The following is a 12,684-nucleotide window of genomic DNA, read 5'->3' as shown; positions in this document are numbered from 1 at the left end:
TAAGACAAGAAAATAAAAACTTTCTTGTCCATTTAGCAACATTTTGTTTTACACATTCTAATTTTCGTATTTATAATTCTTTTCCTATGAAATTTACCACAAATATACATTTCCCGATTATACACATAGTATCAGTATTAAAAGCACCCTGCAAAATCATTATCATATTATATTCGTACAAGAAGAAAGTTATAGATATGCGACAACCATTTTGGACATGACTGTACATTACCTATTACATTCAATAATGAAGTAATATTTTAAGCAATCATGTAATTGTCACACAAATCTGAAATTATATTCACATCACAATATTTAATACACAAAGTCCTTCATATTTGCTGCATAGTTATATGATATACGAGTATCATATATTTATATAATATGTATACGCAATAATACCTGTTGTTACAATAATTTTTAAAAACTCAGAGTTTGTCATTAGAAAAATCATATGGACGTTCAATAATTATGTAGCCAAAATTCACTAATGAAATTCTCACGCCTAAACAATAAAAAAAAAGTCCATATGAACATAGGGCGAAAAAAGCGTTGTTTCAAAGTTACGGGATGCCGAAATCAAGAAAATTGTAACTTTGAGGCTGCTTAGCTCGAAAACTATGAGAGATATCAAAGGCGGTTAAACAAATGTTAGAGGAACTTGTACACTGTCTATCTGAATAATCATGTTTCAGAGTTGGGTTGTACCGGCGCATATGATTTTAGAGAGAGAGGAGGAAGAACGGAACCTATAAAAACCCCTCTATAAAACCCGTTGCGCCGATACGTTTCAACACTGAAACATGGTTATTTAGATAGACAGCGTACTAGTTCCTCTAATATGTCTTTAACCGCCGTTGATATCTCTCATAGTTTTCGAGCTAGACAGATTTAAAGTTACAATTTTCTCGATTTCGGTATCCCGTAACTTTGAAACAACGCGTTTTTCGTCCTATGTTCACATGGACTTATTTTATGTTTACGTATGAGGATTTTGGCTACATAATAAATGCACACCCTATCTCTCTCTCTCTCTCTCTCTCTCTCTCTCTCTCAATATATATATATATATATATATATATATATATATATATATATATATATATAGAGAGAGAGAGAGAGAGAGAGAGAGAGAGAGAGAAAACAAGTACATAATTATTTTATTTGAAAGCTGAATAATCACTAAAACATTAGAAATTGTGAGGTAAAGTACTCATATTGATAAATTGCCAGATACAGTGCTTATGGATACTTTTCATAGAATATATGCTTTTTTATTACTTCAATTAAGATATACGTGAGGGAAAGAAAGAAATTGTACATTCTAAGTTTCAAGAATGGTATTACAGAATATTATTCGGAAATCAGAACATTAATTTCAAAGTCTTTTTTATACGAAAAGCACTTATGATTTTTCTGAAACAATTTTTAAATATTATGTGATGATTTAGTAATGATTGAAGTATTATAACATGATACATCATGTGCTCCCGAGTCCCACTGTGATCTTTTAATTTCAATGCATATGTTATTCGATATTAAAATTGGGATTATATAAAGATTGTTATAAAAAACAGAAAGATAAATTAAATGAAAAATACCTACAGCAACACAACAACAGAAATATATATATATACATTTAAGTTCTGTAGGGTATTTAATTTTTAAAAAAATAGTCGAGAAGCACATATTCAAATACTTACAGATAAAACTTTCATGCCAGAAGAAACTAAACAATGTTTTCGGTAATTCTGAAATCGATCCTGCTTCGTCTATATTCTCCCACATTTTAGCCAAAAACATGGATATAGTCCAAGATAATTGAAGTGAAGAAGTACACAACAATGAGGTGTATTTCCCACTATCTGAAACATGAAGTTTAAAAAGCATTTCATAGCCAGAAAAATTCATTTTGACTAATGATGATAAAGGCTAAATTTTCCCATTTGAAGATAAAAACCTCAAATCAAATAATTTCTTTCCTCTTGAGTATAAATTTCCTCTTAAAACAAGGAGCTTACTTATATTTCAATTTGTTTATATATTTTTAAACATTTCAAACAGGTAAAATTTAGAAAATAAACCTTTTTCCTCTTCGCTTAAGTGTAGGATTTAAAAATATCTTCGTGTTAATATAATCAGTTTTTTTTTTTCAGCTAGCTTAATAAATATTTTGAAGTTTTCCCTGTTAACCTATGGCAGAAATCAAGGAACAAAGGATGTAAATCTCTAATACGAAGACAGTATTTCAATACTTGCTCAGAACCTATGATTATGTTCAGGAAAACAAATGGTAAAGCATCCCTCATAACTATATGGGCTATGACTGGTTAACATAGTTCTCTTCGGTTCAGGAGAATTCTGGTTTGATTCCGGTGGGAGTTCATGTGTTTTGGATTCCTCGTTAAGTTGTAGGTTCATGTGTTATATAGCTTCGGTGAAAAAAAAAACATTTAAATTCGAAACCAAGTCACGAATTGCTACTATACGTTTCTGAAGTATTGGTTTCAATAGTACCCGTCCTTTTCCAGTCTTACAGTCTTCTTGGCCTGAAACTGGAATGTTTTATTTTCCTAGCTTACTTTGTGAAAATTTAAAAAAAGAAGTTTTTCTACATATATGACTTATATTGAAAAAAAAATATTTATATTTCTGTCTATTAATATTGTTTCATATTTTTGCAAAGCATCGTAAGTTAATTCAGGTGAGAGGTCAACAAGTAGCAAACTCTTTGTTCTGATGTCTTGATCATTAATCAATTATGAAAATTTACGAAAGGAATGGTGAAAATTGAGTTTACTTCTTGGAGGCTGGGAAAGACAGAAAAAAATATCGCTTTACCGCAGTTCAGAATATAATTTTCCTTCCATAGGGAAGAGTATGCTCCAATAAGTAAGGAAAGCATAGTAACTGTTCAATCAAACCGTGATTTGGCACATTTCATCTAGAAGGTACAGAGTGACTCTTCGTGGCCTAGTAACTAACGCACAGACTATGTAATCCTGGGTTCAATTCCGGTTGAGTGCTTAGATATAAGTAGTGGTTCATATTACATTTTAAGGAGTATATACCGTATCATAGCCTTGGTTCTAAACACAGAAGTTAAAGATCAATCAATGAATCATACTTATTAGTAATACAACGTATTTTTTTAAAATCTATAATAGTTTTAGTTTTTAACGAAGAAATTGACCAAAGATGAGACATTTACCAATCGATAGATATTAAGTTGAACAAAATGGTATGCGTGAGTGGTATGCTCATTCGTAGTTTTCGAAAAAATGAAAAAAAAAAAAAAAGAATAATTAATTTGTTAACCCAAAACTTGGTTCTGTACTAGAACCATGCTACTTATGGTGATAAAATTGATACTGATGTATACTAGGAATGGCCACATTTTCCGGAAAAACGGAAAATATTTTTTCCGGAAACTGGAAAATTCCGGAAAATCGGAAGACGGAAATCTTCTGGAAAATGGAAGACGGAAAACTTGTCGGAAAAACGGAAACGGAAAATTTTCCGGAAAATCGGAAGACGGAATTTTTTTCGGAAAAACGGAAACGGAAAATTTTCCGGAAAAACGGAAACGGAAAATTTTTCGGAAAAACGGAAAATGTGTTTTCCGGAAACCGGAAAACTTTTTCCGGAAATGGCCATCCCTAATGTATACCCTCATTAAGCTCTTTTTTATGCCACTAGCAAGATGACAGTCAAGGTATGGTTAATGAGATATATCCTGAAATTAACATTTACTCTTAAATTGTAATACCTATTTACCTAAAATATTGCCCAAAGATAAGACCAGTTGACACGAAAAGTGATCGGAAAGTAAGGTTGCAGAGCCTACAGTGAAATGTGTATATATATTATTTCATGCAACCAATACAGCCAACAGATATTACATAAATTAGGTTATTTTTCGACATAGTCTCCATATCGATTGAGGCACTTATCGCATCATGAGATAAGTTTGAAGATTTTCCCTTGGTAAAAAAAAAAAAAAAAAAAAAAAAAAAACTGTCCTTGAACGTTCAGCCACGTTGTCACGAAGTGTTTCGTCTCCTCACCTGAAGTGAAGCGATGGTCTCCTATGTGCTTCTTCGCCTGAAAGTTGCTTGAAGCGAGGTCCGGGCTATAGGGAGGGTAGTCGATGATGTCCCAGCGAAACTGCTTCAACAGTGGTCGGCCACTGCGCTCTTCGTCGGTGACGTTTTCTCTACCAGCCACAAACTTTCGACACCATTCTGCGACGTACTGATGAGAAATTACAGTTTCTCCGTAAACCTCTACCAGCTGCTGATGAATTTCAGGCGCAGTTAAATGTTTCGCTCACAGAAAATCGAATAACTGAGCGAACTTCTTCACAAGACCAGTTTTCCAAACGAGTCGCCATTTGTGTTTACTTATAACTAAGTGGCATCTGAAACTCTGCACAGTTCCCAACTCCATGCATTAAAATTACCGCACAATCCTCATTCCTCTATAACAAATGAAACTCCAGAAATATTGCCCTTGTAACGTTAGTTTCTGATCTTCCTTCGTAGATCACTTTGAGCTGAACGAGATAACATACTTGAGGGTAAATTCTCATGCGTAATTTTCCAGAAGATCGAAAAAACGAACTTCTGTGGCGCTAAGAATTGTATCATTCATCGCCAACAATAGTTGAGTTATTTTTACTGAAATAAATTTTCGTTTATTTACGTATTGTGTAAATAGCAAAACACACTGTTTCTAGCAGATTGTTGATTATCTTTTCTTAACAGTAACACGAATACTCTTTACGCAATATTACTGGTAATAATTAAAATGGGACATTCCACGTGAAATCAACCAATGGAATGACAAAATTAACCTGAATATCTTAGATTTTTGTCAAAATTGTTGCACAGCTTTATTATAGTAGGAGATGAAAAAATCCCAAATATTTCCTCTGTCCTCCTGAAAGTGTCCCCATACAGGGTGTTCAAAAATTTCAAAAAAGGGCATTTTTTTTTTAGTTACTGTGATTATTAAAAATTGTCATAAAATGGTTAATATTAGCACTAGAGACATGGAACAAACATCATTGGAAAGCTTAAAGATTGCTCTACAAGTTGTACTATATTGAAAAACACCTGTACAATAAAAAATAACACTTCAAAAATTCAAATTAAAATTTGAATTTCGCACAGAAATGTCCCTGTGAATTTGTTCAAAATTGTCCAGATTGTAGTCTCATATGTGTACTAAAACACCACAAAGTTTAATTTGGGCATTCAATGGGCCCAATTCAAAACTCAGCATAAATCAAACATCACAAGATATTGACCATGTGAATATCCGGGTTCAGATCGATAACTATTTGCCTGTAGCTATTTCCCTGCAGCATCAAAGGAATTTATATTCAATGTCATTTGTTTCTTGATGTATTCATTTGAATTTACACAATTATCCACCTTTCGAGTTATTTAGAGAGGTATCACGTTTCGGAACATTACTCAGTACAAGTCATTATTCTCGTTAGTTAGTATGGATGTTTCTAAATTTATATTGGCTACATTGATACATGTTATTTTCATTCCTTTGTTTCAGGATTGCTGTTACAGAACTTACTATGAACTTATATATATATCCCTCCCTTTCACAATATTTGTATCAAATGTGTTATGAAACACAGTGACACTGTTCACAATCACTTCACACAAGTTCAGCACAAATAATTAGTCAATAAATTCTTTTGCATATTTCAATGATGCACTTCCACATGTTTGTAACAGTGTTGGGAAGTAACGTAACGCAAGTAACGCGTTACTTGTAACGCGTTACTTTTTAAGTAACGTTTCCTAGTAACGCGTTACATTTTTCCAAAGTAACTGTAACGGTAACGCGTTACAAATTTTTAAGTAACGTACCTAGTTTGCGTTACTTTTTTCGCGTTATATTTCGGATGAGTAACTACAATATATGTATTTTTTTTTTTCAGAAACAAATTTTTCTTTCCTGTAAGTGAATTTCTCAGAATGAAACAATCGAGCATGAACTACGTATGTCAGTGACCGACAGTCACAGACACACAGAGAAACAGATAAATTTGTAGTGCCACTTGCTGTTTTTTGAAGATGAGGACAGCCTTTGGGAAATCACGTGTACTGATTGCAAGCACCTGGAAGATTTTGTCGTAGATTTTGACAGCTCCAAATCAATGCATTCAGTGAGTGAACTAGAAGTGCAATGATACCGGTAGTCTATTTTACTTTAATTGGTGTTGTTTTTATGAAGATGGAGAACGAAAATATTTTACTGATCGAACCTTTGAAAGAATTTTTTTTTCTTAACAGCTGAGAATGGTGGTGGACAGAATTTAAAAGTAAAGTGTCGGAAGTGCCCCAGCGGAAAATATTTATCAACAACTAGGGTGCCATAATTAACGATTTACAGTAAGGGGTTAATATAAATGAAATGTTTTGATGAGCAGACCTACTTTATTACTAGACAATAGTTTGCTGATGATATGTAATATTGGAGTTCTTTCAGATCAGTTTGCTTATCCTAGAGTCCCGTTGATTATAGAGTAGTGTAATGTTTCTCTGTATTCTTTATTTTTAATTTTACATAACAACATTGTTATTATTATATAATTAGTTTAGCAGAATAATTATAAGCAACCATTATTTCTAACGCATAGGGATGAGCACGAGTCAAGCTAAAATTCGACTCGACTCGAATTCAAGTCGAGTTTCGAGTCAAGTCAAGGGTAATATCCTCGAGTCGAATTCCGAGCCGATTCAGTTTTTTTGCGTCGAGTTTCGAGTCCAGTCGAGTTTGATAAATAGCTCGTTCGTTTTAAGTCGTCTTGAAATCATGGCCTGATTACACTGGAAAAGGAAAGCCATGAGAAATGTAAGCTAAACAGTAATATGGAATACTTTTAGTGTTGCTCACGAGATGGGACACTACTTGCATCTAGTCTCGTCTCGATAACGAGACCACAAGATATTTTTTATAACAAGCTCAGCTCGGCTCGGCTCGGCTCGGCTCAACTGAGAAGATGGCTCGGCTTGGTGGGGATGAGCCATTTGCTCGGTTCGGCTCAATGAGCCGAGGGCTCTAGCGGAGTCGGGTGAGTTGTTGGCTCGGCTTACTTCTCGGTTCTGGTCGATAGTGAATGAGCTGTGAGCCGAGCTGCTCGAGTCGTTGACAATTCTAAACCCGGGCCGAGCAGTTTTGAAGATATTTGGCCAGTGCCCTATAACTTTTAACAGTGTTCGGCTCGAGCCCGAATACTCAACCTAGACCCTCAACCCAAATTCAGAAGCTCGTGAACAATGTCTTTGACTCCTAGACTTCACGACTATCGAGGTTGGCAATCAACTATCTTTTTAGTATTCAAATACAAACCGCCTACCTTGCCTTTTATATACAGTGTTATTATACTTATTATACTTATTATTATTATTATTATTATTATTATTATTATTATTATTATTATTATTATTAATAATAATAATAATAATAATAATAATAATAATAATAATAATAATAATAATAATAATAATAATAATAATAGCGGTAGTAATAGTAGTACGGAAAATTAAAGTCATAATTTTTTTCACATTTTTAAAGTTTCGGACCTAAAAGTAACAGTTACTTTTTGGGGGCAAGTAACGCGTTACTAACGCGTTACATTTTAAGAGAAAGTAAAGTAACTTGTAACGCGCTACATTTTTACAAGTAACTTACCCAACACTGGTTTGTAACAGCAACAAAGGAACTAAAATAACATGTATCAATGTAGCCAATATAAATTTAGAAACATCCATACTAACTAACAAGAATAATGACCTGTACTGAGTAATGTTCGGAAAAGAAATACCTCTCTATATGACTCGAAAGGTGGAAATTGTGTAAATTCAAATGAATACATCAAGAAACAAATGAAGTTGATTATAAATTACTTTGATGCTGCAGGGAAATAGCTACTGGCAAATGGTTATCGATCTGAACCCAGATATTCACATGGTCAATATCTTGCAATGTTTGGTTTATGCTGAATTTTGAATCGGACCCATTGAGTGCCCAAAATGAAACTTCCTGGTGTTTTAGTACACATATGAGACTACAATCTAGACAATTTTGAACAAATTCACAGGGACATTTCTGTGCGAAATTCGAAATTCAAATTTCAATTTGAATTTTTGAAGTGTTATTTTTTATTGTACAGTTTTTTAAATATAGTACAATTTGTAGAGCAATCTTTAAGCTTTCCAATGGTGTTTGTTCCATGTCTCTAGAGCACATATTAACCATTTTATGACATTTTTTAATAATCACTGTAATAATTTAATGTCCTTTTTTGAAATTTTTGAACACCCTATATAGGAACACTTTCAGGAGGAAAGAGGTAATATTTGAGATTTTTTCATCTCCCACTGTAATAAAACTGTGCACCAATTTTACAAGAACCTGAGATGGTCAAGTCTGATGACTTGTTGATTTAACGTGGAATGTTCCAAATATAAATACTCGGCTATAAAAATGTGTAGAAGTTTTTGTTAAGTCAAAACAAATCCTGAGAGTCAAGAGAATTTCCTCCAATAACAATGAACGAAATTTTAGTCGGCTTTGTGAAACGATTTGATAATAGCACGTTTATATCGATCTTAGAGCAGCATATAGTACTTACAAAGAAATAATGTTGGCTTTACAGTTCTTAAAAAGAGTACATTCAACTTGTCTTCTGTTTGACCTAATTCCTTGAAAATAATTTTTCATGCTGTTCCACCGATCAGATTCTTTTAAAATTTGTATACATCCTTACTTGCGATAACATTCATTAAAATAATAATAATAATAATAATAATAATAATAATAATAATAATAATAATAATAATAATAATAATAATAATAATAATAATAATAATAATAATAATAATAAAATAATAATAATAATAAGAAGAAGAAGAAGAAGAAGAAATCAACCTGCACTTCTTGAATTTGAAGTCAGTCAGAAATGAGGACTCATTTTAACCGCACTGACTTTAAAACTAGAGGCTCCGATCGAATAGGTCCATAATGAAGGAGTAAACCATTTCCTTCTCGTTTTAAGCGTGAAAATTTCGTTAAAATACTCCGATTTTTATAAAACAGCGTATTTTGTTCAAGATTAAAGACTTACTCGAATAGTTCAGGGTTGAAATTAGCAAGAGGGGAAGATGGAGGATTGCTCGCTTCTACTATGCATAACTTCACTAGATAATGAAAATGTCACATTAACTTTTTATTGATTTAGAAATTTGATCTTGGTATAGTTATTTCGATCACGTTTCATTTAGTAACTTAGTCTTAAACTAGATGGCAGTTCTGAGGAACTCGTTTGCGCTGCTACTGTGAGTTCGTGACACCTAGTGAAAACATTCAGAACTAGATGGTACGATTTCTCTTCTACTCTCGGACTGAAGTTGAAATATGTTGGAACACAAATCGGAATATGAGAAGCTCAGAAATTTCGAATGGGCCGTACATTTCAACTGCATTACCATACATATTAATAATCAGTCGTGTACACAAAATGTCATCATGTAGACTCAAGCACTCAAGGTTCATATCGTTTCTAGACATGCGAATTTTTTTAATTCTCATTTTAATACGGTAAATTATTTTTTCCATAATACAGAAAGCAGGTAGAATTAGAACCCGAAAATTCCATTTTAAGTATATCATTGGTAATAATCAGTGGCGTATTTAGTAGGGGCTCACCCGCCTCGAGCCTTCCCCCCATCGAGTGCAAAGTTTTTTTTTTAATGTACTTACAGCATTAAAAGAAAATCTCACGAAATTGTCACCTAACATCTCTTGTCGAAATGTAGAACAAAAGGCAGTATATCTGCAACAGAATGACCCATCCCTCTTCACCTCCACCCTCCCACAACACACACGCCAACACTTTTAACAAGCGAATATGTTATTGCAGCGGAACGCTTTAAAGCCACACTTCAATTCGGCTCTGTGTGTGTGTGTGTGTGTGTGTGTGTGTGTGTGTGTGTGTGTGTGTGTGTGTGTGTGTGTGTGTGTGTGTGTGTGTGTGTGTGTGTGTGTGTGTGCGTAATAGTCATACTTGCATATTTGGTTGCATATTCAACACAAAACAGGCCTATGTTGTATTCAGTTTTGCCCCAAAATTTTCAGCCACCCCCTTTGAAAATTTCTGGATACGTGCCTGGTGATAATAATAATAATATCCTTGTTAATACGTGTACTATTTAATTTTTTGTACACTTTAAACTTGATAGAAACTTGATTTTAAGATAATTTTACACTGTATTCATTTACAGTTAGGATTAAAAGCAGATATCTACAGCTGTAACAGAGGTGCATGCAATTAAAAACAATATTACGTGGTATTTACAGTGATATACTGTATGTAAAATCGACCCCAATTCTGAACAAAATTAACGACTTTCTTCAAGCTGATGCAAGTGTCTCAAAAAAATTGAATTCATTTTTATTTTGCTTATTAATTGATTGATTGTTATATTTTCCATAAGTAGAAGCTTTGCTTTTTATATACTTAAACACAAACAAACTATTTGCTGAGCAAAACAATATATTCACATAAAAAACTACATACGTGTTACAGTTTCGCCAACTAACATTTTGGCTTCATCACACACTATCACTAGACACAGATGAAGATAGTGTCTGATGAAGCCAAAATGTTAGTTGGCGAAACTGTAACACGTATGTTGTTTTTTATGTGAATATATTGTTTTGCTCAGCAAATAGTTTGTTTGTGATTGATTGTGGTTTAACGTTCTTTTTCAGCACAGGGGCTATAAGAGACGGGATCCACTGCTTAAACTGGGACACGAACCAGTACTCGAGTGTTGAAGGTGATGAGTGACTACAAAATTCATGAAATCCTCAGTGACAGGTCTTACCGAGCATTGAAGCGGATTATCTCTCAGAATTGTCGTGCTGTGCAAGTGAAGAGGGGAACTCTGGTTTTACATTTCACAGCCTGTGTTGACAATCACAGTCCACGTTGAGGAAGGAGGAAGGGGTTGCACGGGCGAAACCATTAAGGGACCATAACACTTTAGCATGACACCAATGGTGTTGTCTCTCGTGAGCAATATTAAACCGGGCAGGTATAGTCGTTCTATAAGGGGTCTTCTTTTCATGCATTGCATGCTGTCTGAAAAGTGAGAAATGTCATAGCACAACATTTGAAGCTACCTGTAAAGCATTTTTATTTTTATTTTTATCCGGTTTACAGAAAGCAGCAAATGTTAATCATACAACAACTTGAGAATTCAGAACAAACACAAATAAATTCAAGAACTCACCAGTAGAGAAAATCCACCAATCATTGTGCTGGGTCCACATAACAATCTGAATCAGAATTTGGGGGATTGTTAGACAAACTGCATCAAACAATGCACAATTTCCCAGCATACTCATTTCATGTTGCATTAAGTTCAAGAAATATTCTTGGATTTTCCAATCTTTCACTTCACCTGCTCTCTCGATTTTCCTATTTAGTTTCACTACATTGTAAGTGCTATAAAGAAACCAAGAAAATTCTAATTTCACAACATACATTGCTAAAATAATAATGATAATGAAATGTATCATGTATTATATGATCCTACAAAGCTAGTTCAATATATAAAAGATGTTGAGTACCACTATCACCTTCGCTTTTTAGCTTATTGATTTACCCAAGAGAATATTTTTCTAATTTCTTCGAAATGAACCAGGAGCGTAATTTCACATTTTGCCGGGTCTGGGGTGGGGGAGCAAAATGCTCCACCGACTAAAGAATTTCGGATTTTTATTACTATATTAGTACACAATCGATTAAAAAGTATGGAGTTCTGGAATCCAGACGGAATTGCCCTTCCCAAATCACGCCCCTAAATGAAAAGAATTTTTAATAATTTTAGTGAGTTCTTGTTGAAGTCGAACTAAACATTGTTTCTTTATAAATTGTCAACTATAAATTTAATGTTAAATAAAATTAGGTTATTAAGTATTAAAATTATTCATCAAAGTATTTAATTTGAACGAAGTGAACAACATTTCAATATCAATAGATCTAAAGAACCAGAATTTTAGGAATGATCCAAAAGGAAAAAAAAAATGATCAAAAGATTGCAATCTTGACCAATAATTAGCTTTTGAATCAGGGGCCACAAAATTTTTGAACGGCCCCTAGATCGAGTTTTCGTATTTTCAACGGAATAAGCACATCATACTGAGTTCTACACTATATGTAGTTCTCCAGATATAAGGTGTACACGAAATTTTTTGATTGAAATATATTGGATCTTCTGATGCATTTTTGGATCACGGTCCGTTTTCATTTATGATACATATGTTTTAAGATTGCATAGCTAGATAACATATTCGTTGGACGTTATCTGTTAGGCATATTTATTAATTTATTTAACAGATTATTTAACACACTTCCAGCTACAGCCTGAGAAATAGATTTTACATTGGAATTATCGAAAACATTAACAACGATAGGAAAGGAAATCGTCCAAGGCCTATATTTAAAAGTACCATTCCACTATTTGGCTGATGTAGGTGAGGAAAGAGTCTGAAGAAACCATAGTCATGGTGTCCGGCTACCGGACGTGAACTCAGGACATCCCAAAGCAAGAACGTTAATGACTAGTCTACGCTAATTTTCTTCCT

At 33.6% G+C, this 12,684-nt stretch overlaps 1 protein-coding gene across 1 annotated transcript in view; it reads right to left on the bottom strand.

Moving 5' to 3' along the window:
• Positions 1 to 12,684, bottom strand: part of LOC145672770 (XK-related protein 4-like) — a 48,876-nt gene that overhangs the window by 25,611 nt on the left and 10,581 nt on the right. Inside the window, exons 3-4 of the mRNA XM_081741931.1 lie at positions 11,328 to 11,542; positions 1,704 to 1,865 (exon numbers count right to left, since the gene is read on the bottom strand). Coding sequence (XP_081598057.1) covers positions 1,704 to 1,865; positions 11,328 to 11,542 — 377 coding nt within the window. The remainder of the gene's footprint in view (positions 1 to 1,703; positions 1,866 to 11,327; positions 11,543 to 12,684) is intronic.

Source organism: Thermobia domestica, chromosome 16 (assembly GCF_964235325.1).
Source record: "Thermobia domestica chromosome 16, izTheDome1.hap1.1, whole genome shotgun sequence".
NCBI lineage: Eukaryota > Metazoa > Arthropoda > Insecta > Zygentoma > Lepismatidae > Thermobia > Thermobia domestica.
This window is presented reverse-complemented; position numbering and strand designations above follow the sequence as displayed.